Source organism: Papaver somniferum, chromosome 7 (assembly GCF_003573695.1).
Source record: "Papaver somniferum cultivar HN1 chromosome 7, ASM357369v1, whole genome shotgun sequence".
Classification (NCBI taxonomy): Eukaryota; Viridiplantae; Streptophyta; class Magnoliopsida; order Ranunculales; family Papaveraceae; genus Papaver; species Papaver somniferum.
Genome location: NC_039364.1, coordinates 66283751 through 66305574, shown reverse-complemented (window position 1 = coordinate 66305574; position 21824 = coordinate 66283751). Strand labels below are relative to the sequence as shown.

Genomic DNA, 21824 nt, shown 5'->3' with positions numbered 1-21824 from the left:
GATGACAAAGATAAGTTCGATATATCTTCATCTTTTCATTCAATTTAAACTTCTAATTTGTTGATTTCCAAATCGAAATCAGAAGAAAAAAAAATTTGTTTACTTTTGAAAACCTAATCGATCTGATTTCATCTAGAAATCTTTATTCAAAACATGATTAGAACATAGATCTATAGTTATTTCATCTTGATCTCTCTTTTGAGATTGAAATTTTCAAAAAAAAATTGTCTACAAATTTTCTAGGGTTTCGAATTGAAAGTTGATTTAACTTTTAACCTATATTTCCGATAGAAAATATAAGTTTATTTATGAACTCAGAGCATCTTAATCTCCTTTACCCATCAAATGAGATCGGAGATGGAAACACATGATTTTTCTTGAATCAATCGATTCATGTAATTTGAATCTAGGCACGTTTTTGTTTTTTGTTGTTGTTGTTGTTTTAGTTTCGATTTGTTGGTTTTTACATTTCAATTTGGTTTTACAGGGTTAATTAACGGTGGTGGTGATAATTTTGATGGGAAGGTTGAGTAATAAGTGGATAAAATTGAAGGAGAATATGAGAAGAAAGAGGATTAACCATGTTTAGTTTCTGTTGCTGATATTGGTGATCAATTACAAAGAATTTGATTAATATTTGATGGAGTTTCTCATTTTGATGAGCTCTTTTTAGGTACTCTTATACTTGTTGTTCTTATGTCCATTTAGTTAGGTGATTATGTATCCATTCAAGTTTGGGAATGTGTTTTAAGTTATTTCGTTAGTGATGATTTCTGCTAACTAGTAGTTATATGGATGTGTAACTAGCAGTTACACATCCTGGGATATAAAGTTTATGTTATATATATTGCAGGTTCTTATGAAAAGAGTAGTTATATGGATGTGTAACTAGCAGTTACACATCCTGGGATATAAAGTTTATATTATATATATTGCATGTTCTTATGAAAAGAGTAGTTATATGGATGTGTAACTAGCAGTTACACATCCTGGGTTATAAAGTTTATGTTCTATATATTCCAGGTTCTTATGAAAAAAGTAGTTATATGGATGTGTAACTAGCAGTTACACATCCTGGGATATAAAGTTTATGTTATATATATTGCAGGTTCTTATGAAAAGAGTAGGTATATGGATGTGTAACTAGCAGTTACACATCCTGGGTTATAAAGTTTATGTTTTATATATTGCAGATTCTTATGAAAAAAGTAGTTATATGCTAGTTACACATCCTGGGATATAAAGTTTATGTTCTATATATTGCAGGTTCTTATGAAAAGGTATATCATGCATATTGGAATGACTAGATAACATTGGTTGGTAGTTGCTTTATGGCCAGCTTGTTCTAAGTAAAGGACCATCATTCAGTTTGGATGATGATCTAGCTAAAAAAGCGAGTAAAGCAGGTCAATTATTTATCCTAAAACTCTCTCCCTTGACTCTTCCATGAAAAGGAAAAAAACTATTCAATGCACTCAAATTCTTTTTGAAGTTTTTTCCTTGTGAGTAGCTTAGGCACAGAAGCAAAAGATAGCAGAAGAGGTTGCTTCGGAGCTTAGTATTCGTGTTGATCTTAATACAATGTTGACTGAAAAGTTTGTTTATTTTGTTTCAGATCGTAACTACATTGCGCGCTGGGGCATAGTATGATAGAGTTCCTGTACAGAACTGCGTGCTCATTGCTGGAGGCCAATCTGGTGTATCTGAATCTTAATGCATAGTCATGCCATGTATCGTTCTGCGGAGCAGGTCTGTGATTTCTTATATACATCAACATACATTATACGTTCATTGTACAGTTCATGATTTCATCATATTTGCAGAGTGTTGTAACTTGGAAAGATAAATGGATTTGTAGCTGCTAGTTATATGTGTTAATTAGATGTATAACTTATATATACACATGCTAATTAGATGTGTAGCTACTATTTACACATGCTAATTAGATGTGTAACTTATAGATACACATGCTAATTGGATAGGATATAAAGTCTATGTTATATGCATGATGATCGTTTGCTAGAAAGTGGTGGTGACAGTCGTCATAGGTAATTATTTGATAACTGCTACAGTTAAGATTCGATTTCAGTAAAACCCATATTTGATTTAAATGAAGGAGCTTTAGTTGCTATTATACCTATGAATGCTTGTTTGACTATGAAATATCATTAACTAAAGACATAATTGAAGAATCTGGATTAGCTGAATCATTAGGACTTTCAGTTGTCTTAATGTATGAGAAAAGTATTGGCGAAGCTTCTAATTGGGATGTTTATTTTCCCGTTTACATATGTGTTTGAAGTCTTTATTGTTTAACCACCTTGTCAAGGATGCGATAGTTCATGAATTGACCTCATCTTTCGACATTAACTTCGTATTACAGATAGGGAAATTTGAGCTTCATATCATGGAGGAAGAGTTTGTTGATCCTCAGATTGTAGTTATGTTTGGTGAAAATGAGACGGGGAAGATGACATTTCTTTGCTTGCTGGTACACCTTTTTAGAACCCTCTCTTGTTGTTTTTAGTTTCAAATTATATGTCTAGACTGCGTATTTATTCACATTACATAAGTAGGATGCATGTGTAATTCTAGTTACACATATTATATGCTTGTGTAACTCGTAATTACACAAGTAGGATGCATGTGTAACTCTGAATTACACTAGAAAGATGCATGAATATCTTGTAATTACACATGTTAAAATGAACAAAAAATTACCCATGCAAGTTACACAAGCTTTATGGATGTGTAACTGCTCTTGTTTTTAATTACTTGATTTCACCCTTATGATAGAATGTGATTTCGTGTAATTGAAATATATAGAATATGATTCAATTAGATAGTTACACATGCCAATTGAATGAGTAATTGTGAGTTACACATGCTATTTGGATGTGTATCTGTAGCATATGCTTATACTTTGGTGTGTTTGATGAGCACTTGTTTTGAGTTTGCAAAATAAATGAATTCTTGCAGCAAAGTTGTTTCTTAAGCTCTGGTTTTTAATTACTTGATTTCACCCTTATGATAGAATGTGATTTCGTGTAGGTGAACTGAATATACATTGTTGTATGTACTGTTCATTTTAATCTTATAAATACTGATTGCTTGTTGTTATATTTCGGGTTTCAGATAACTTCATAAAAGCTAATTGCTTAAATGTGATAATGGTCTCGTATGCGTTTTTTTTATGTCTATTTTTTTGATGTGTTTGCATTACACGTGGCATAAGGATGTGTAACTTCTGGATACACATGTCATATGCATGTATAACTTATGTTTACACATTCACACTATACTTTAATAATTTTGGGCCTATATTTAATAATTTTGGGCTCAAAGTTTAAATTTTATTTAATTTGGGGCTTGACAATATATAAAAGAGCATGAATGTCTTTTAATAACTCGGGACCTAGATTTAAACCTCTTTTAATTAAGGGCCTCATATTATGGGTTATCCATGGATTGAGTCTTAGCCTAATTTCCCCTTTTCATTATTCGCACACTCTTGTGAAGCTGTAATAGTAGATATGCCATTAAAGACAACAACGTCATTGAATAAGCCGGATGATGAAGACAGCAACGTCATCGAATAAGCCGGATGATGAACTATGAATCAGATCAGTTTCAACAATGTTTCTCCAACAAAGGGCGATTATAAGAAGAAACCTAATCGGCTCACACTCTCCTAGTGAATGTTCTTGAAGAAGTTGGAGGAATTGATAGATCCACCATAAATCGACGAAAAAGATAAGTCCTTCGTACTTAATCCAATCCCTTTTAAGTCCGATTTGTGTCATCTCTCGGGAGAAAGAATTTTTTAGAATGATTACAAAGTTTTAAAACTCATAGGAATTAACTTTGTATCGAATTGTTTTTTTTTTCGATTCAGAATCAGCGTTTTGATATAGTTCGAATGTAGTTTTGGTTAAGCTTTAGGGTTCCTGTATGGGTTTCGATTTGTCTTTTGATTGTCAGTATTGATAGAGGATCGAACCTCAGATTCAGTTCGTATTGATTTTTTCTTTTTACCCATCAATCGGTTTTACATTTTTGATTCCTTTGAACTTTAGCTAAACTTACATTCGTTCTTGGTAGATTATATTAGCATCAATTGACGAATCCCTTAGGTATTTAAACGTGTCAAAAAATGTATTCAAAAGTCCAGCTCTTGAATCACAATTACTAACCACAATTTTCCTCAATGTGACTATTAGGCAAGTTTTCAAGCATATGATAACTTATCCGGAGCTTCCAGGGAAACATTGAACAGGATGAATCACTACTTCATCACCATCTAGAATGGATTTTGAATACCACTAAGCACATGAAAGTCAGAGAGTCTGCTGAGAATTGTGGTTTGAGAAAGAGTGCTGCAGTACCAACACTAGTCCGCTTGGACACTAGGCCTACTTCTTCTGAGAGTTCAAGAAAGGAGCAACAACAACAACAACAAAGATCAAGTAGGAATAACGCGCCTTACACCATATCACAAACATCCGGAGAGTGATTTATTGACTAAATGAGAAGCTCAATCTCCTCGTGTATGACTTTGAACACGCTGTAGTAGGTCTGAGGAGAAATAGTAGGGGTAATGGAGATTAATCAACTGAAGGGAATTACCCAAAGCGAAACAACAACAGGAACAAAGGAGAACAACAGTTTCACTAGTAAACCCTAACGTTTGTTTCTGTAGCTACTAGCTCTGCTACTGACCACAACAACTGTGTCCCTCATTGCCACCAGCACTTCTCATCCCAACAAAACCACCAGTCCTGCCCCTTGAAGGAGAAAGCGCTTTACATACTCTCTGTAGGGGTTCTAGCGTGTTCATCATCTCACACCTTTGCCATTCTAGTAAGCTGCTGGTACGTTAAAGCACTGAGTCGACTGCCGTGGCACAAAACCTTACGCGATATGATGGGTGAAGTTCGTTCCTAGTGGTACTTTCAATGGAGGAAGGAGAAATTACATGTCAATGATTAGTCGACCCGGACGCATCAACTCGTGGAGAACCATTCAACTGCTTGGAGGAGGTTAAGTCATCAGTGTGGATACTTGGTTCAGAGCAGCCTCAAAGCCTCCCTATAACCGTCCATACATAAGCATCCGAAGAACATGTCCATCGAAAAGCTCGGCTATACTACTGTCATCACCAACAGATTAGAATTTGCAGATATTACAATGGTATATCACTTGACCTCATCAGTGCCACTTGACTGCACCAAGCGCCGTCCCTCCGCTGTTGATAATAGCACCTGCCCCTTCATCCATAGCCGACTACCCAAAATGCTTCTGCCTTTCTATTTGATGAATCAAAGATTGAGAGTTGCCCGGAGTTGTCACTTGGGGAATTGCACTTCAACTCCAACCGCCGCGTATCAATGGCCAGCGTAAAGCTCATCAACAACATTCAAATGCATCAATGCTACTTCTTCTCATCCCCACTCTTGCCTACGGGACCATGGATAGCACAATGAAGAGAGCTGGGATATGAAGCAGCGTTCAAGAGGGGAAATAACAGCCTCTGTTGGATGTTAACTTCAGCTACAACGAGCCTTGATCTAAATAGTCTCTAGATACCTCCTCTGGATGCCGGGACAGTGAGGATACTTACCTCAGAATAGTATCAAAAAACGTCGTTGCGCGCTATTGCTTTGAAGCTACAATCCTCAAACTGCAAAAGGTGGAAAGAAAGTCATTGCATCGCTCGACTGCACCAGCTATCCCTCCACTATCAGTAACAGCACACACATCCTTCATCCTTAGTCACAACCAGCTCAGCTAGCGGCGACACTACCAACGCTTCTCATCTCTACTAAACCACCCCTGCTCCAAGGATAAGAAAAGTTTCAAACCGCTTCAGATAAGTACCTACTGTCTTTGCTTATTCTCACTTAGCATTTATCTTATGATCCTTGGTTGTTTTAGAATACAAACCTGTGCATTTCGAGCTTACTTAAACACATAACTGTTAGAACTGTTACTTAAACCCATAATTCTGGTATAGTTCTAAGTTAGCATTGCATCAATGTATATGTTGCTTCACACCGTCGCGTGTACATACCTTTGGCATTCTAGTCAGTAGCATAATTTCCTTGCACATCTGCTAAACTTGTTGACTGTTTCCTGTAGTAATTTAAGACGATTTATCATTGTTAGCTTCTACCAGTCACTCGTAAAAATAGGTTGCCATTAAAGAGTTGATGAGCATTTTTTGCAAGCTTGAAGATTCTAAGATGAGCTCATTTTGTTGTCTAGTAGTTAATATCATCTAAAATGTCATAGCGCTTTGCTTATGATAAGCGGCTAACTGCCTAATATCCTTGTGAATATGTATACCTCGCCTTGAATCCTATAAGCATGGGTACCTGTGAAAGCTCACTTCTTTCTTAAAGCATAGGCAGCTGTGTATGAATGCCGCTTGAATCATTTGTATTACAATGGATTTTTGTCCACCTGTGCGGTGAAAGTTATTTGTTAAACTTGAACTGGGTATATAACTCCGATTGATTGTTGCTGCTAAATACACTATAGAAAGCATACTTGCCACTATACTTGGTCTTTCGTGTATAATAGAATAACCTGATACCCTTTGAATGTACAAATGCACGCATATTAACATGCTAGTATATTCCCTGTTTGGATATATTATTGTTTCATTTTGGTTAAGTAAAAGTTAAGAGTGTGATTGAGTTCCATGAAACGTGCATATATCATCTAATCACATGTATAAACTATCATCTTACGTAGAAATAGAGTATCCGTGTCATCTTGTATCGAACTTTAGAAATTTGAATGTGATAAGACCATGAGTTGAGAATATCCATGAGTATCTCCGAGTAATGAGAAAAGATGGCCTCGAATGCACCATGAGAAATGAGAAAAGGTGGCCTTGAATGCACCGTGAGAAATGAAAAAAAAGGCTACAAGTACAGCCCATAAAATGAATAATAGTCCCGAGTATGGCTAGGTTCCGTGCGTGGCTCAATGAAACGCACCAATAGTCCCATAAAGGATTAGGCTCCGTGTGTGGCTCAATGAAGCGCACCAATAGTCCCAGAAAGGACTAGGCTCTGTGTGTGGCTCAATGAAGCGCACCAATAGTCCCAAAAAGGACTAGGCTCCGTGCGTGGCTCAATGAAGCGCACCAATAGTTCCAGAAAGGACTAGGCTCCGTGCGTGGCTCAATGAAGCGCACCAATAGTCCCAGAAAGGACTAGGTTCTATGCATGATCAAATGAAAGACATAAGCCCCAAGTCTGGCTAGGTTCCGTGCATGACCAATGAAGTGCACCAGTAGCCCCGAGTATGGCTAGGCTTTGTGCATGGCCAATGAAATGCACGATAGCCTCAAGTATGGCCAGATTAAATAAAAACCTCGAGTATAGCTAGAACAAATAAAGCCTCGAGTATGGCTAGATTGAATAAAACCCCAAGTATGATTAGAACGAATAAAGCCCCGAGCATGATAAATAAATAAAGCCCCGAGTATGACTAGGCTATGAGTATGGCCGTTAAAATGAAAATAGCCGAGTGGTGAAATAAGATGGCCTTGAATGCACCATGAACCGAAAATAGCCACGACTACGGCTGAGTGATGAGAAATGAAAAAGGCGGCCTTGAATGCGCCATGGGAAGTAAAAAAGAGTGGCCCCGAATGTACCATGAGAAATGAAATATTAAAAATAGATAGATAGCTCGAATGTGTCATGAGTTAAGTCGTACCGACGCTGAGCGATGACACAATCCGGTCATGAGTAAGGCTTTGAGATAATCCCTGATTTAAAAACAAAAAAAGAAAAAAGAAAAAAAAAGGTGCATGCATGGCTTCGTTAACTATGTGACGAACGTAAATCTCGAAAGGATAATTACGTAGGCTCCCGTTATAGTCGAAAATCATAGTGGCGCTGACTGAAAGAAACTAAAGTATGGCGTGTCATACTCGACTCCAAAGACGCAAGCGCTAATTCATGTTCATAGTTATCTACCACGTCTTGATCGCATTTAAATGAAAAGGTACGAGGGGACTTACCTCCAGAAATCCATCATCAGTCATTGAATCCTTGCACGGGAGGCGAGCAAGTCAAATACCGTACACTCGTCCGCCAACTTCACCTATTTAGGCGCGTCTAATAATTCTGCATACTATCTAACCAAGTAATTACACAGACTCGTGCACATAATTATAGCACCAAGCACTCGTCCGCCTCATTAAAAAATGGTGGAGGGAATACCAAAGGAATAACTACATTAAAACTTTAAAACAAGCCAATATTTAAATGTCAATAACAAAAGCTTAAACAAGAAATAAAGCATTCCATTTAAACACAATTCGGATATATTAAATGTAGAGACGATTAAGAAGGGAGGAGCATGTAATGCTACTTTCCATTTAACACATTTCAAAGTACATTGAGCGCAAGGCCCTCGATGCGCCTTTGACAACTTCAAAATACTTCATATGTGTTTAAATAAGGCCACGATGGCCGCTAACAGAAACTAAGGCGGAACTTAAATGTACATACACATATGCTAGCTCACGCTTATAATAGTCTATCCCATCTAGATCGTTGATAAATGATTTCAATATCTGTGCGCAAATGTCATTTCTCTCGCCTAATAAGGGAGCATGTTGAGCGCCTAAACATCCACACACAGATTCATACCCTGCAAATACAACACTTGGCATGTTTAGAATGAATCCTCAAATTCCTACTAAGCGGATACATCTGGACATAATTGCTTCAAGAAGCCCTTCACTTGCACACTTATTCTAGGAGGCGCGGAGGCTGCACTCATACGCCTTCCACTTGAATACTTAAATAAAATTTCATAATCATATGCTTAAGAGGCGCAGGTTGCACTCATCCGCCCTTCACTTGAACACGTAGTATAGGAGGCTCGCAGGATGCACTCATCCGCCATTCCACTTGAACACTTAAATAAAACTCTCATACTGAGCATTGATCCACCCTACAGTTTTCAAAAGAGAGAAAGAGCGTGAAAGCGACAAATTAATGAAACTTCAACACTTACCCAAAGAGAGGATTCATCCGCCTTAGCATGTCCTAAAGAGTAGGAGTCGATATCTACATTGATCTACAAGTCTATTGGTCATGTGAGTGATAACTAATCACAAACATGCCACTAAACGAACAACTTACCATTTTCATGAGACAATGAAGCACTTATATTCACGCGCACCTATTCTCTGTAAGAATATATGTCCGCTTAAGCTAGCCGATCGATATGTAACCGCTTGGATGTTGTAACTAAAACCACTCTCTGTAAGCCGCCTTTTCATACATCGTGACTCTCATATACTTACGCCTCATTTGGAATAGCTACATATGCAAGTGTGTAAAGCATAATTTACCTGCCATATATGATTCAAAATATGTTTGTTGTGGCACTCGGGGACTGCATTATAAAATGTCATTACCTTCTCTATCGCCCGCACCTTTATCACATATTATGCTAAATAATACATTGTGCCTACTAGGATGCAAATGAGAAACCCATTACTAACATACAATAATCTTATTGGATTATTATTGGAACACGACAAACATTGATTTGAATGATAGTCCTGGGGACTCGGAATCGTGGATATAAACTGTTCATCGTATTTTACCAACTTGCATAGAGGATGCCAACTGTTCAGGGCGGAAAGACACCTCATCTTCATTGACCCGGAAAAGGGAGGCAAAGTCTAATAACCTTCTGATGAGGTTCGTCATCAGGAAGAAGCTCTCAGCTCCTCTTTATCCTCCTTTTCCTCCAGAGCCCTGACTTTAACTTAGTCTAAAAGTTGGAAGTTTATCGACTTTTCCTTGGATAAAACCAAATGATCTCGAAGATCCTTATCATGCTTATTCATAGCTTTGAAGATACAAGACTCAGAATAGCATGTATCGCCATGAATGGGAAAACCATTAAGCGCGACCATGTCTTCCAGCACTGAAGTCGCCTCCCCCAAGCAAATAAAACATGTAAGGATCAATCATCCAACGAGCAAATAAACACACCAAACTGTCATGATCTCAGCGGACAATTCTATACCGAGAGGATGTTATGGTGTCATGTATGCCCTAATAGCGGATCATTTCCCCCATGATCGAGGTTGGAATATATGTAATCCACTCAAGATTCACAAGCGGGTAGAGATTCAGCGGACGAGCAAAGTGCGATTGTAGGAAAAACATAGTTTCCCTGTGAGCTGCTAGGCGAGATACCTCCTCTTAGGCGGTTATCGGGGACACATCCGCCCGAGGACAGATAAACCAACCATCAGATGAGGATGGAGGGAACACGTGAGGGATCAACATGCGCGGATGTGTTCGTCTGAAAATTCCATCAGTTGCATCCGCTAATTGACGAATCAACATGTGACTGTTGACCTGGCCTACGACCAGTCAACAGTCAGGGGACTAATGTTGATACATGAAAATAATTATCCTTGGAAAATGAGTCCCCTTAACCTATTAGGGATTCCTTCTAGGATAGAGAGACTTGGGGACTAGACCTAACCAGCAAGGTCGGGATAGCTCTAGCTCATAAAGGAGCATGTTAGTCTAGTTGGGCTTTGGTCCAAGGAAGAAAGAAAACCTCTTAGGGTTTACTAATAACTTAAAGGAAAGGAAATGGTAGTTTCGTAATATATTGATCTTATGGGTGCTTATCCATAAGAGGAGGAGGAGGGATTATTATAAAAGTGGAGAAAGGATATTTAGGAATTCATTCTGAACTCACCCATTCTCTCTCTTCACTTTTAAGGGGGTTAGGCTTTCTATGGCTTGGACTAGCTTCTCTTTCCCACTTTTACCCTATCAACATACCTGGTTTCACGAATCCCTATGAAGTCTTTGATAGTCGCTAAACCCTAAAAGAGTTTATGGAGAGGAAGACTCTAGATACAACTAGGAGACACCAAAAAGTAACGTCAGGATTCAAAGATCCCAGTTACCAAGAGTTCCCCTTATATATACTTCAAAGAATAGGTTGCTTTAGTTTAAGCTAAGATAGCTTTGGAACCAAGCAAACAATATTCATCGTTAGATGAAATCTTTAAATCTTATCCACATAAACAAGATATACACTCTGGTTAGGTAAATCGTAACCGAACCGTGTACAAAGACTATGTTCAACATGGTTAGCCGAAACTAGCCGGTTTGAACTTAAAAGCTTAACACTCATTTTCATGAACACAAAGACATTGATCTTGAGTCACAATTATGTGATCAAATAAGTCTAGTGTTAATTAGAGAATTGATCGAATGCAAATCATCTCGTAGAAATAATTTAAATGCATTTGAACACAATCGACATAGTGTAAATGCACAAAGTACAAATACATGAGTCGTTCGTGAATCGGCTGAGTCATGGTACGCGAACCGGTTTGCAAACTGACGAGCAAAACCGAGTTCCGGAGTTGACAGAACTTTTTCAGTTCACGTACCGGTTTGCAAACTTAGGTGCAAAACTGAGTTCCGGAGTTCACATAACTTTTTCAGTTTGCGAATCGACTTGGAAACCTTAAGACTTTACCGGTTCCGGAGTTCATAGAACCTTTTCAGTTTGCATACTGGTTATGTACTAAACTGGTTCTAGAACATAGAACTGTACTGGTTCGCATATCGGTTTGAATACTTAAACTTGGTTCCCTTACCACAATTCCAAATTGGGTTGTATACGAATACACATACCTATCTGGATCACAAAACAAACAGATTTTCCCATGATGTGCATACGAGTATGCGTATCACACAAATATGTAAGTCGATATATAGATACTCCGCTACATGTACGAGTACATGTAATACGACTTCAGACATATAACAGTTACCTCAGTTTGTAAGACTGATAGATAACACTGTCTTGTGTTCCTAATATAGTAATTCTATATTTCTCTAAATCAATTCGAAACATTCCCGAATAACATCAGTGACACATATCACTGTTCCAGGATATTTTCGAATGATAAACTTGAACCATGATTTGGTTCCGAACAATATATTGTTCTCCACCGAAATTGATCAAGTATGAACAAATGTTCATTAAGCTTAGTCATTATATTTCGAGAAATTCGTAAACTAAATAATTAGTTCTCAACTCGAATTTCTTGTATATGCAAGCTAGTCTAATTAGTTATGCGACAATCGTATCAAGGATAGAAAGGTGAATATAACTTGAGAAATAAGTGGTTCAATCTTCACTTACCTTTTGTTGATGAAATTCTCAAAAAGCTTCGGTTTATCTTCGCCTTCAAACGGTAGAACGCAAATGATGACTAGTTCCTTTCTCAACTACCTCTATCCTAGACTGAGACTTAACTAATTGTACACTTGAAATCAAGATATAGTTTTGACAACTAAATTTGACCACAAGCTTGATATAGCAACACTTGTGATTTAGTGCACAAACCTTGATCGGATGGGATACAACTAGAATCACGTTTATCTTTGATAGACTTGATTGACTAGTTGCATGAGATCAACATCACCTAATAGTTTCTCTTTGAGATCTATATTGATTGATTGCAAATCTAGAGTTTGATTATTTTGGTAATTAAAGTTTAGATTGATCTAACCAGACAAAGGAGTTTATTAGTTTAAACGGAAGAGCCTTTGTCAACAACTCACATATCTTTATACCAAAGATTGATTAGAGTGGTTACCAAACATATTCTTCCTTTGCTGTTTGGAATACGATCCAAAGGACTTGCTATTCACGTGCGTGACTCTCGAAGTCGAATACTGAGGAAACTAAGTAGCTAGGGGTAGTCTACTTGGTCTCAACTATACGAAGTTGGTATTAGATTTTGTATAACGGCTTAATTCGGATAGTATTCAAAACTAGACTAGGTCCCGGGGTTTTTCTACATTTGTGGTTTCCTCGTTAACAAAATCTTGCTGTGTCATTTACTTTGTTTTCCGCATTATAATTGTTATTATAATTAAGTAAATTACACACGTATAACTCCATATCACTTGATATTGATCCTATAGGGTTTCGGTTTAATATCGTACCTATTATCAGGTGAACACTTCGTTATCGTATCGTCTCGATCTTGAATCCATAGTCAATCACACAAGTGATCTTGTTGTTGTATTGTCTCGATCTCATATCCATAAACGATCAGACGAAGTGTGTACTCAAGTTGTTATATTGTCTCGACTCTGTCCATAGATGATCACACTTGGTAAAGGACTTATAGGTTGATAACTAAAATATTGTGATGTATTTGGGTACCCTCGTCTTTTCACGTGTCATTGATGTTATTCGGGAATGTTTCAAATCAATTATTAGAGAGATATAGAACTACTGTAAATCTGGATACAGGACAATACACATATCAGTTCACGTACTGGCATAACTGTTATAGGTCCGGAGTCGTAGTACACGTACCCACGTACCGGCATAACTATAGTTCGGCAACGACCTTTGCTACACATACCCGATATGGATACCAAAAATTTATGTTGACTCGTGAACTAAGGAAAGTACACATACCTAGTATGGATACCAAAAGTTCCTGAGCCGTTTTTGTCTTAAGGGTACACATACCCGGTATACATTGTTAGAGCACTGCTCAGTCGAACTCACAAGTGTTGCTATCTCAAGCTTGTTGTCAAATTTAGTTGATCAAAACTATATCTTGATTTCTAGTATACATTTAATCAAGTCTTGCATTAGGATAGAAGTGTGCAATTGATTACCAGACATCACTGCATTGTACCGTTTGAAGGCGAAGATCAACCGAAGCTTTTGGAGAACTTCATCAACAAAAGGTAAGTGGAGACTGAACCACCTATTACTCAAGTTTTCACCTTTCTATATATGAGACAATATCGCATGACTAAATTGGACTTTACATGCATAAAAAAAATTTCGATTCTAGTTTATATTGTTAATTATTCTCAAAATATGTTGACAAAGCTTAAGAACATTTATTCATACTTGATGAATTTGGTTAAGAACAATTTATTGTTTATGACCTAAATCGTGATTTAAGTTAATCATTTGAAAATAACATGGAACACTGCTATGTGTCATTGATGTTATTTGGGAATATTTCAAATTGATTACTAAAGAGATGTAGAACTACTGTAAATCTAGATTCAGGACAGTACACGTACGAGCTTACATACTGGCGCAACGGTTACAAGTCCGGAGCCTTAGTACATGTACCTAGTACATATATCGGCGTATCTATAGTTCGGAAACGAATTTTGGTACACATACCAAGTATGCAAACCCAAAAAGTTCCGTTAACTCGTGAACTCAGGTTGGTAGAATACCTAGTATGCATACCAAAAAAGTTCTATGAAATCCTGAAATCGTTTGTCTTAAGGGTATACAAACCCTGTACACGAACCATGACAAAATAACTCACGTACTTACTCTGTCGAATATTTTCAGATGCATCAGAGATTTTTCTATGAGATAATCGGTATTTGAACAACTCTCTAAAAAACACATCTAGACATATTTGACCACATTATAACCTATGGTTGTCACTCAAGATTAAAGTCTTAAAGTGTTATATGAAAATAATTAAGCTTATTGTTCGTCTGGCTAGTTTCGGATAACCTTTAATGAATAAGTCATTATACACGGTTCGGTTACGGTTCATCCTAACCAGAGTGTATGTTCTGTTATGTTAATGTAAAGTCAAGTTTTCATCTAACTGTGAATATTGATTTCTTGATTCCAAAGCTACCTTAACTTAAGTCTAAATCAACCTTGATCTTGAAGTCTATCTAAGGAGAACCTCAAACAACTGGGATCTTTGAATCCCCGACACTATTCTTGTGTGTCCTAGTTGTAAACTAGAGTCATCTTATCCTTTAAACCTTTTTAGGTTTAGCGAATAAAAGACTTCACTTAAGGATTCGTGAAGCCAGGTCCGACTATCTTTATCTTGATAGTTCGTGCATCCTGATCTTGTTACTGATTGTTGAGTCTCACTCCGATCAGGCGAGATACATAATAATCACAAAGTTTCTTCGTCTCGGAGTTTGTGATTCTACAATTATATTCCTCTATAACGATTCTTTGTTGAAATCATAGTAGGTATTACTTGTGAGGTGAATAATAATCTAGGATGCTCTTCGGGAGTCGTAAGTACTAGATTTTGAGGTTTGTTAGACTTTTTCTATTGCAAACGATTTCCTATATCACCTTGATATTTGATCAAAATGGAAATCACATATAAGATTATCTATGGGAGGTAGATTGGTTTAAAGTCTTCAATTGAGTTAAAGCAACTCTTAGGCTGTAAAGGACGTCAGCTAAGGGAATCAATTGCGCAGAGTCTTGCGAGATTCAAGAGGCGTAAGGAGCGCGATAGTAACTGAATTACTGTGACGGTGGATTTGGTCTCAACTACATTCCATTCCGAAGTTTTGATAGTAGGCTAGAGTTTGTAGCGGCTTAATACAATTTGGTGTTCAAATCTGGACCAGATCCCGGGTTTTTCTGCATCTGCGGTTTCCTCGTTAACAAAATTTCTAGTGTCTGTGTTATTTGTTTTTCCGCATTATATTGTTTATCTTTATAATTTGAATATCACAGGTTGTACGTAAATCAATCAAAGTAGATACATCCATCGCAATTGTTGGATACGACTTGATTGATCTTTGGAATCGTCCAAGTACTCTCACGGTATAATCAGGTTCACAGACTTTTCTCCGAATACATATTAATTGTGAGAGAAAGAGATATAAACTCTTCATATAATTCCTGATTGAGATTCATTGAGTTGGAACTCTCGGAATTGTATTAGAGTTTAGTCCATACAGGTTGCCTAAGAAAAAGTTGGTGGTGTATTTTGGTACCTCCGCATTTTCAATTGGTATCAAGGCAGGCAAACACGCGAAAGACCTAATAAGTCTATGCTTGAAGCAATCTGACTATATGGATAGGAGTGCGATCTCGATAAACGTACCTCCATCCTTTGATGGCACAAATTACTTATGGTGGAAAATTGTTATGGGTTCTTTTCTATAAGCTCGTGATTTTCAGACATGGAAACTTGTAGAGACGAAAACACTGTTGAGAAAAATGTGGAAAAATATAGTAAAACCGAGACGGATGTTACAAAGCATAATTCTGACGGGTTAAATGTTATTCTTCACGCCATAAGTGAAGATCTTCAATACCATGTGACTTTGTGCACTAAGCCTAAGGAGGCTTGGGATATCTTAGAAACCGTATTCGCAGGAGATACCTCAGAAAAACAAGCTAGGCTTCAAAACCTAAATTCTGATTGGGAAAATCTTCGTACGTCTGATGAAGATTCGTTTGATGAATTTAATCAATAAGTGTCTGAAATTGTTAATGCACGTTATGCGTTAGGGAATAACATTCCTGAAAAGGATATTGTGATGAAAATTCTCCGATCTTTACCAGCAAGATACGAGGCTAAGAAACATGCCATCATGGAAGGAAATAACCTTACAACACTTTTCATAAATACCTTAGTTGGAAAGTTAAAGATCTTTGATCATGAACTGCTATCCAAAGTCGGAAAGGATTTTGCGTTCAAGGCACTGAAAAACATTGAAACACTTAAAAGTGAAAGTGTTGACAACTTTGTGAACAATTTTGTTGATCCTTAATTTTCAGATGAAGATCTTAATGCCTCGGTTTCATTAATCACAAGACAGTTTAGAGAACTTCTTATGAAGAGAAATAAACGGGTTCACTAGAGAAAAGCCTCCTACATCAGTTAAGCCACATAATCGTATTCCTGTGAAAAACAGAGACTCTAACGATATTGACGATGAGGATATGCCACAATGCTTCAAGTGTTAAGGGTTCAGTCACTTTGCCAATGAGTGTCTAAATCGGAAGAAATACACTGGCAACAAGGGATTTGCTGCAACGCTTGATGAAACGTCTAATCAATATGATTCCCAAGAGGATGATAGATCAAGTGCAACACTCTTGGGAGAAATTATCGATTTTGATGAATATAGCAATACTCATATCAATCTTGATAGTTTGGTTGGTGATTCTTCATCAAAATCATTGGAGGATGTGATGGATTTTTCGTATACTAATGAAAACACTGTTAATGTTTCAGGTACCCTTTGTTTAGCTGCTAACGTCGTTCCTGAATCAATTTCCATACCGGCATGTCCTTATTATACCATTGAGGGCCACAGAATCACACAATGTTTCAAGTACAAACACAAACTAATGTATGTTAACAAACTGCAACAGAGGGCTAGTTGTTTGGCAAATGTGCTTAAACTTGTTCAAAAGTCCAATCCTAAGGCACGTAAAGTTAACTCTTCTTCTCCTAAAAAAATTGAATGTAGGAAAACGTAAAATCTCAAATGAAGAGAAGAGTCAGGTCTAAACGTCCCGCAAAGAAGGATATTACAAATTCCGTGCAGGAACCTAGTGATGAGCACTCTACTGCTCACCTCAACACAATTTAATTGTGCTGAAAAGTCTCATGTGGCCTTAAAAGAGACAAGAACCGTGCACATTAGGGTTTTGGATCAAACCTGAATATTATTACGTGGATTTCCATCTTTTAATGTTCGTTGATACAATGAGACTACTTACGTTATATTGCCACCTCTTAAGAGAATAACAATAATTTCTTGTGAGTTTTTTTAGATTGTAAAGAGGTTTGAGCACACATCGAACCTAAATATTTAATTTCAATAATTTCCTTAAGATTATGCTTTGTGGATGTCGTGTTCTTCATCGTTTATGTAACTGTTATCCATCTTTATTTGTGTTATAAAAGTGATCCATCTTATTTCTGTTATAAAATCAGGTTTCAGTATCATCAAAGGGTACCAGTATAGTGATTAACTATATCTTGAATTCTTACACTCGTGCTGCAGCGGGAACTATTGATCTCTTCTCAAGTAACCCAGTCCAAATGCTTACTTAAGGACTCAGTCCAAGAGATATGGGAAAGCCCGATTTCCGCATTAACGAAAGTGTATGCGGAAATTAGAGCTTGCACAACCTGTTCGTGCCACCACTGCAGAAGGCATGGACGCTGAATATTTAGCCTAGATTTATATGTTGTAGTGATTTTTGTTTCAGAACATCATAGCTTTGTGAAAATGGAATACATATGAAAAACTAAGGTTTGCCGACGAGCTCCCCACTTGTCGACAGAAATGCAAACAGGTCTACATAATTGTGTACCTGGGGATTCAGAAACACGATTTAAAGGGACAACTAAATCATACCGGCGATAAAGCTTTATAAGGAGTTTCTTGAAGATAAGATAAAGCTTTTAAGGAGTTTTCAAAGTTTCTCAAAGATAAGATAAAGCTTATAAGGGGTTTCCGACTCTGTCGCACTCCTACGGTTGAGAGAATTCTAATTACTTTTTATGGGATCAAATATAAATAACACCCATACAAATGAATTTATGAAACAAGACTTATATCTTTTTAATTACTGAGATAATTACTGAGATAGGAGTATAGGACCTATCTCATACAATATCGTTGCGGCACAAAATCTCACTCTAGCATTTCTCCATGACATTTTTATCCCATCAATGACGTATTACATTTTTTGAGGACATTCATACAGTAGGCAAATGTGGCTTTAAGGAATCACCTACAACTTAAGCTATCCTATAACATGTACAGAGAATGTTTTCTTCTCTGAGCAAAACAGAAGCAAGATGTGCAAGGTCACTATCATCAATCCATCTGTGACTATCAAAATAACCCCCAAAATAAAATATATATTTCAACTCTATATATATATATATATATATATATATATATATTTTGTTGCTTTATAATAACAAATTTTGCAAATTCACAAGTTTTGCCAGATAGTAGGGTGGTAATTTGGGTTTGCATTTATATCCATCCTTTGCACTGCTCTCCTTATACTTATCTCCTGACAGCATTCAAATGCTAGTCGAAGCGCAGTTCCTAGCCCTAGAACCACTAGGACACCTGTGCAAAGTTCATTATTTGAAACGTCACAACATCAGTAAAACCAAAAGGTTTCTGAATAATTCAATCTTCGGTTAATAGATAGATGAAGGCGATAAGCCAGAGAACTTCATTTTATTAGCTATCCAGAAAGTTATGAGAATGAGAAGATTTTACCGATTATAATATTGACAGGAAGTGCTGAAACACCAAGAGAAATCGATATTAAAACATCTAGCAGGAGATCACCGACGAGGATCGATAATGCCACCCAAAGTGGACTGTAGCAACCCTGTCACAGAAAGACCAAATCGTTTTTAGGCGGAAACAATTTTCTAGATTAGATAGTAAAAGAGTCACTAATTTCAATGTAACAGAATGGAATATAATGAAGCTGCGTAACAAGAACAAAACTGCAACAACACAAATTTCTGATAACTTGTGGATGCATCATACCCTTTCACGTTCCTGCACAGTACCAGTACCAGGATCAATCCTCCAAATCCAGTAATTCCTCTGCTCGAGCACCACGAGTCAGCATCAGTTTCCACTAGATATTTAAACCTACCTCTATAATCAATGGATAAAAAGATACTTACACTTGGCTGGGATTCTGGAGGTGGCACATTCACAGCTATTTGTCTGCAAAGAAAATCCAAAGCTAGCCAATTTACTATTCAAGACTTCTCAATGAGTGGGTAAACAAAACCAATAGTTTACTTACTGGCAAATCTCGCAGTTATTTGAACCTCTAGTACTAAACCAAGTCCCTATGCATGATAGATGAGCTTTAGCAAGTCCACCACGACATTGACATCCAAGATCTATAAGAGTTTCTTCTGATGATTGTTGACAGACTCTGTAGAGCTTATGGGTTAAATTTCTACACATTTTAGTACTCTCAGATATGCTTGATAACATAGGAAAAGCATTCTTGACTTTTAACTATGCAAAACTACGAGAACATGCTATCTGATAAATTCATAAAAAGGTCGTAAGTCGAAATTTACATCCTTCCTGTCGAGTCATGACTAAAAGAAAAAATATCCGGCATATTTTGAAATGTTAACTTTGATACGATAACCTGTGAAGCTGTGATAGGATAACAGTAGCACCAATGCAGAATCACAAATATACAAATCCATACTGATGCATACATATGCTTATTTATTGCTATCAATATGACAGCCTATTTCATGTCGCCTGATTGCAGATATTGGGATTTAATAAGTGGGTACCTTGATAATTCCTAGTTCGGGAAGTTGGACCCCAATACTAAACACCACAACAAAGTTGTGTGATAAACTTCTGGACCGCTATATAGAGCTAGAATGTTGTAACTTCTCAAAAGTGAAGGTTGCTATAGGCATCAAAATTTAAGATTCTGATAAAACCACAAAATTTGTGGGCCACAGTGTGATGCAGAACTGACAAGCTATGATCAAGCAATAAAATTTATCACCTAACACAGATTTATCAAGCACGCCAAGTATCAGAGTACTTATCAAGTGATCACCAAAAGAGTAAAATGAACCCTGAATAGAAAGATTGGAAAATGGCGAATACAAACACTAATCTTACAAAAAAAAAAAAAACACTAATCTAATCATCCTAAAAGGAATAACTAAACAAAGTAAGATAATAAAGATGAGGAGTTAAATAACCTGCACTGTTCCCTAGAGCTTTCATCTCTTGACAAAGAACCTACTTTCTTAAGACTTGCCACCACATCTGTAACTTCACTCTTCAATTGGTCAGTACCAGTAACTTTCACTGCATCCCCTCTAGTTTCCGAACCCATCGTAACAGCTTCTGATTCCCCATTAGAAATCAAAATTCTAATAACACCCGGATCATCATTTTCAGTAGAATCCCCTGATGAGCTTTGCCCATTTTCTCCATTTTTGTCTTGACTCGAATTCTCACTTGCCCTATGATTTTCCTCGAAATTTGTACATTCAATTCTATGTTCTTCGCAAACAATTGCGGGTTCAGATTTGACATTCTGCATTGAATAATAAAAGTAACCACAATTCCACAACACACCACACTTCTTCAGAAAGTCCACTGAAAAAACCCTAACTTTTTTCTTATCTCAACACCAAACAAAATTCAAAAACAACCGCTGAAACAACGAAACAAACAAAACCCATACTTCAATTTTCAATTTCTGATTCAACAACACAAGGAACAGAAACAAACATATTTTCTAGAGTCAGAAATTAAGACTGAAAGAGGAGAAACTTTTGTACCTGCAAAATGATGACTACTTCAGAAAATATTGGCGGGTAAAGATACAGTTGGTAGTTAACTGGCTCTGGAAGAATCTTCTCTTACTGTTTTTCTGTAGTAGTGCTTCATCGTGGAACCATTAACAAAGGTTTTCTTTTAGAGAGAGAGAGAAAATAGTGAACATAAAAAGTGAGTTTTTAGAGAACAAAATTAGGTGTACTTAATGATTTTAATTAGCATGATAAAATATTAATTTAAGATAAAACTAACAACTCACGCAAATCAAATTTTTTCATCAAAATATCACACACAACTTGGATGAAGTTTTGTTTACGTATGTATTTTCTTTCTTTCTTTTTTTGTTTATCTTTTAGTAATAGTCTTGTTAATTAGTAATTATCAAGTAGGTGAGAAATGGTAAGAGCAACTCCAGTGGTGCGAGTATAACCAAAAAAAACGATCAAATTTGAGTTTAGTCTAGTGTGTGACGTTACGGGTGGAAGACTAAATTTGATCGAGCGTACATTATATATTCGCCTGGTGTGGGGCGTAGGCTATACGTCCGTCTGATTGGGGAGATTCTGAAAAAAAAAAGAAAAAAAAAAGAAAGAAGTGGGGCGGAGGTATAAAGCCCGCCCCACTAAAATTGTTTTG

At 36.9% G+C, this 21824-nt stretch overlaps 1 protein-coding gene across 1 annotated transcript; it reads right to left on the bottom strand.

The window, feature by feature from the left end:
* Positions 1-18418: 18418 nt before the first annotated feature.
* Positions 18419-21402, bottom strand: LOC113297522. The gene is made up of 7 exons (XM_026546014.1): positions 21191-21402; positions 20603-21063; positions 19663-19797; positions 19538-19580; positions 19395-19454; positions 19116-19230; positions 18419-18959 (listed from the first exon to the last, which is right to left on the bottom strand). Exons 2-7 carry the CDS (start codon positions 20947-20949, stop codon positions 18817-18819), a joined length of 843 nt encoding a protein of 280 aa, XP_026401799.1. The 5' UTR covers positions 20950-21063; positions 21191-21402; the 3' UTR covers positions 18419-18816.
* Positions 21403-21824: the final 422 nt, after the last annotated feature.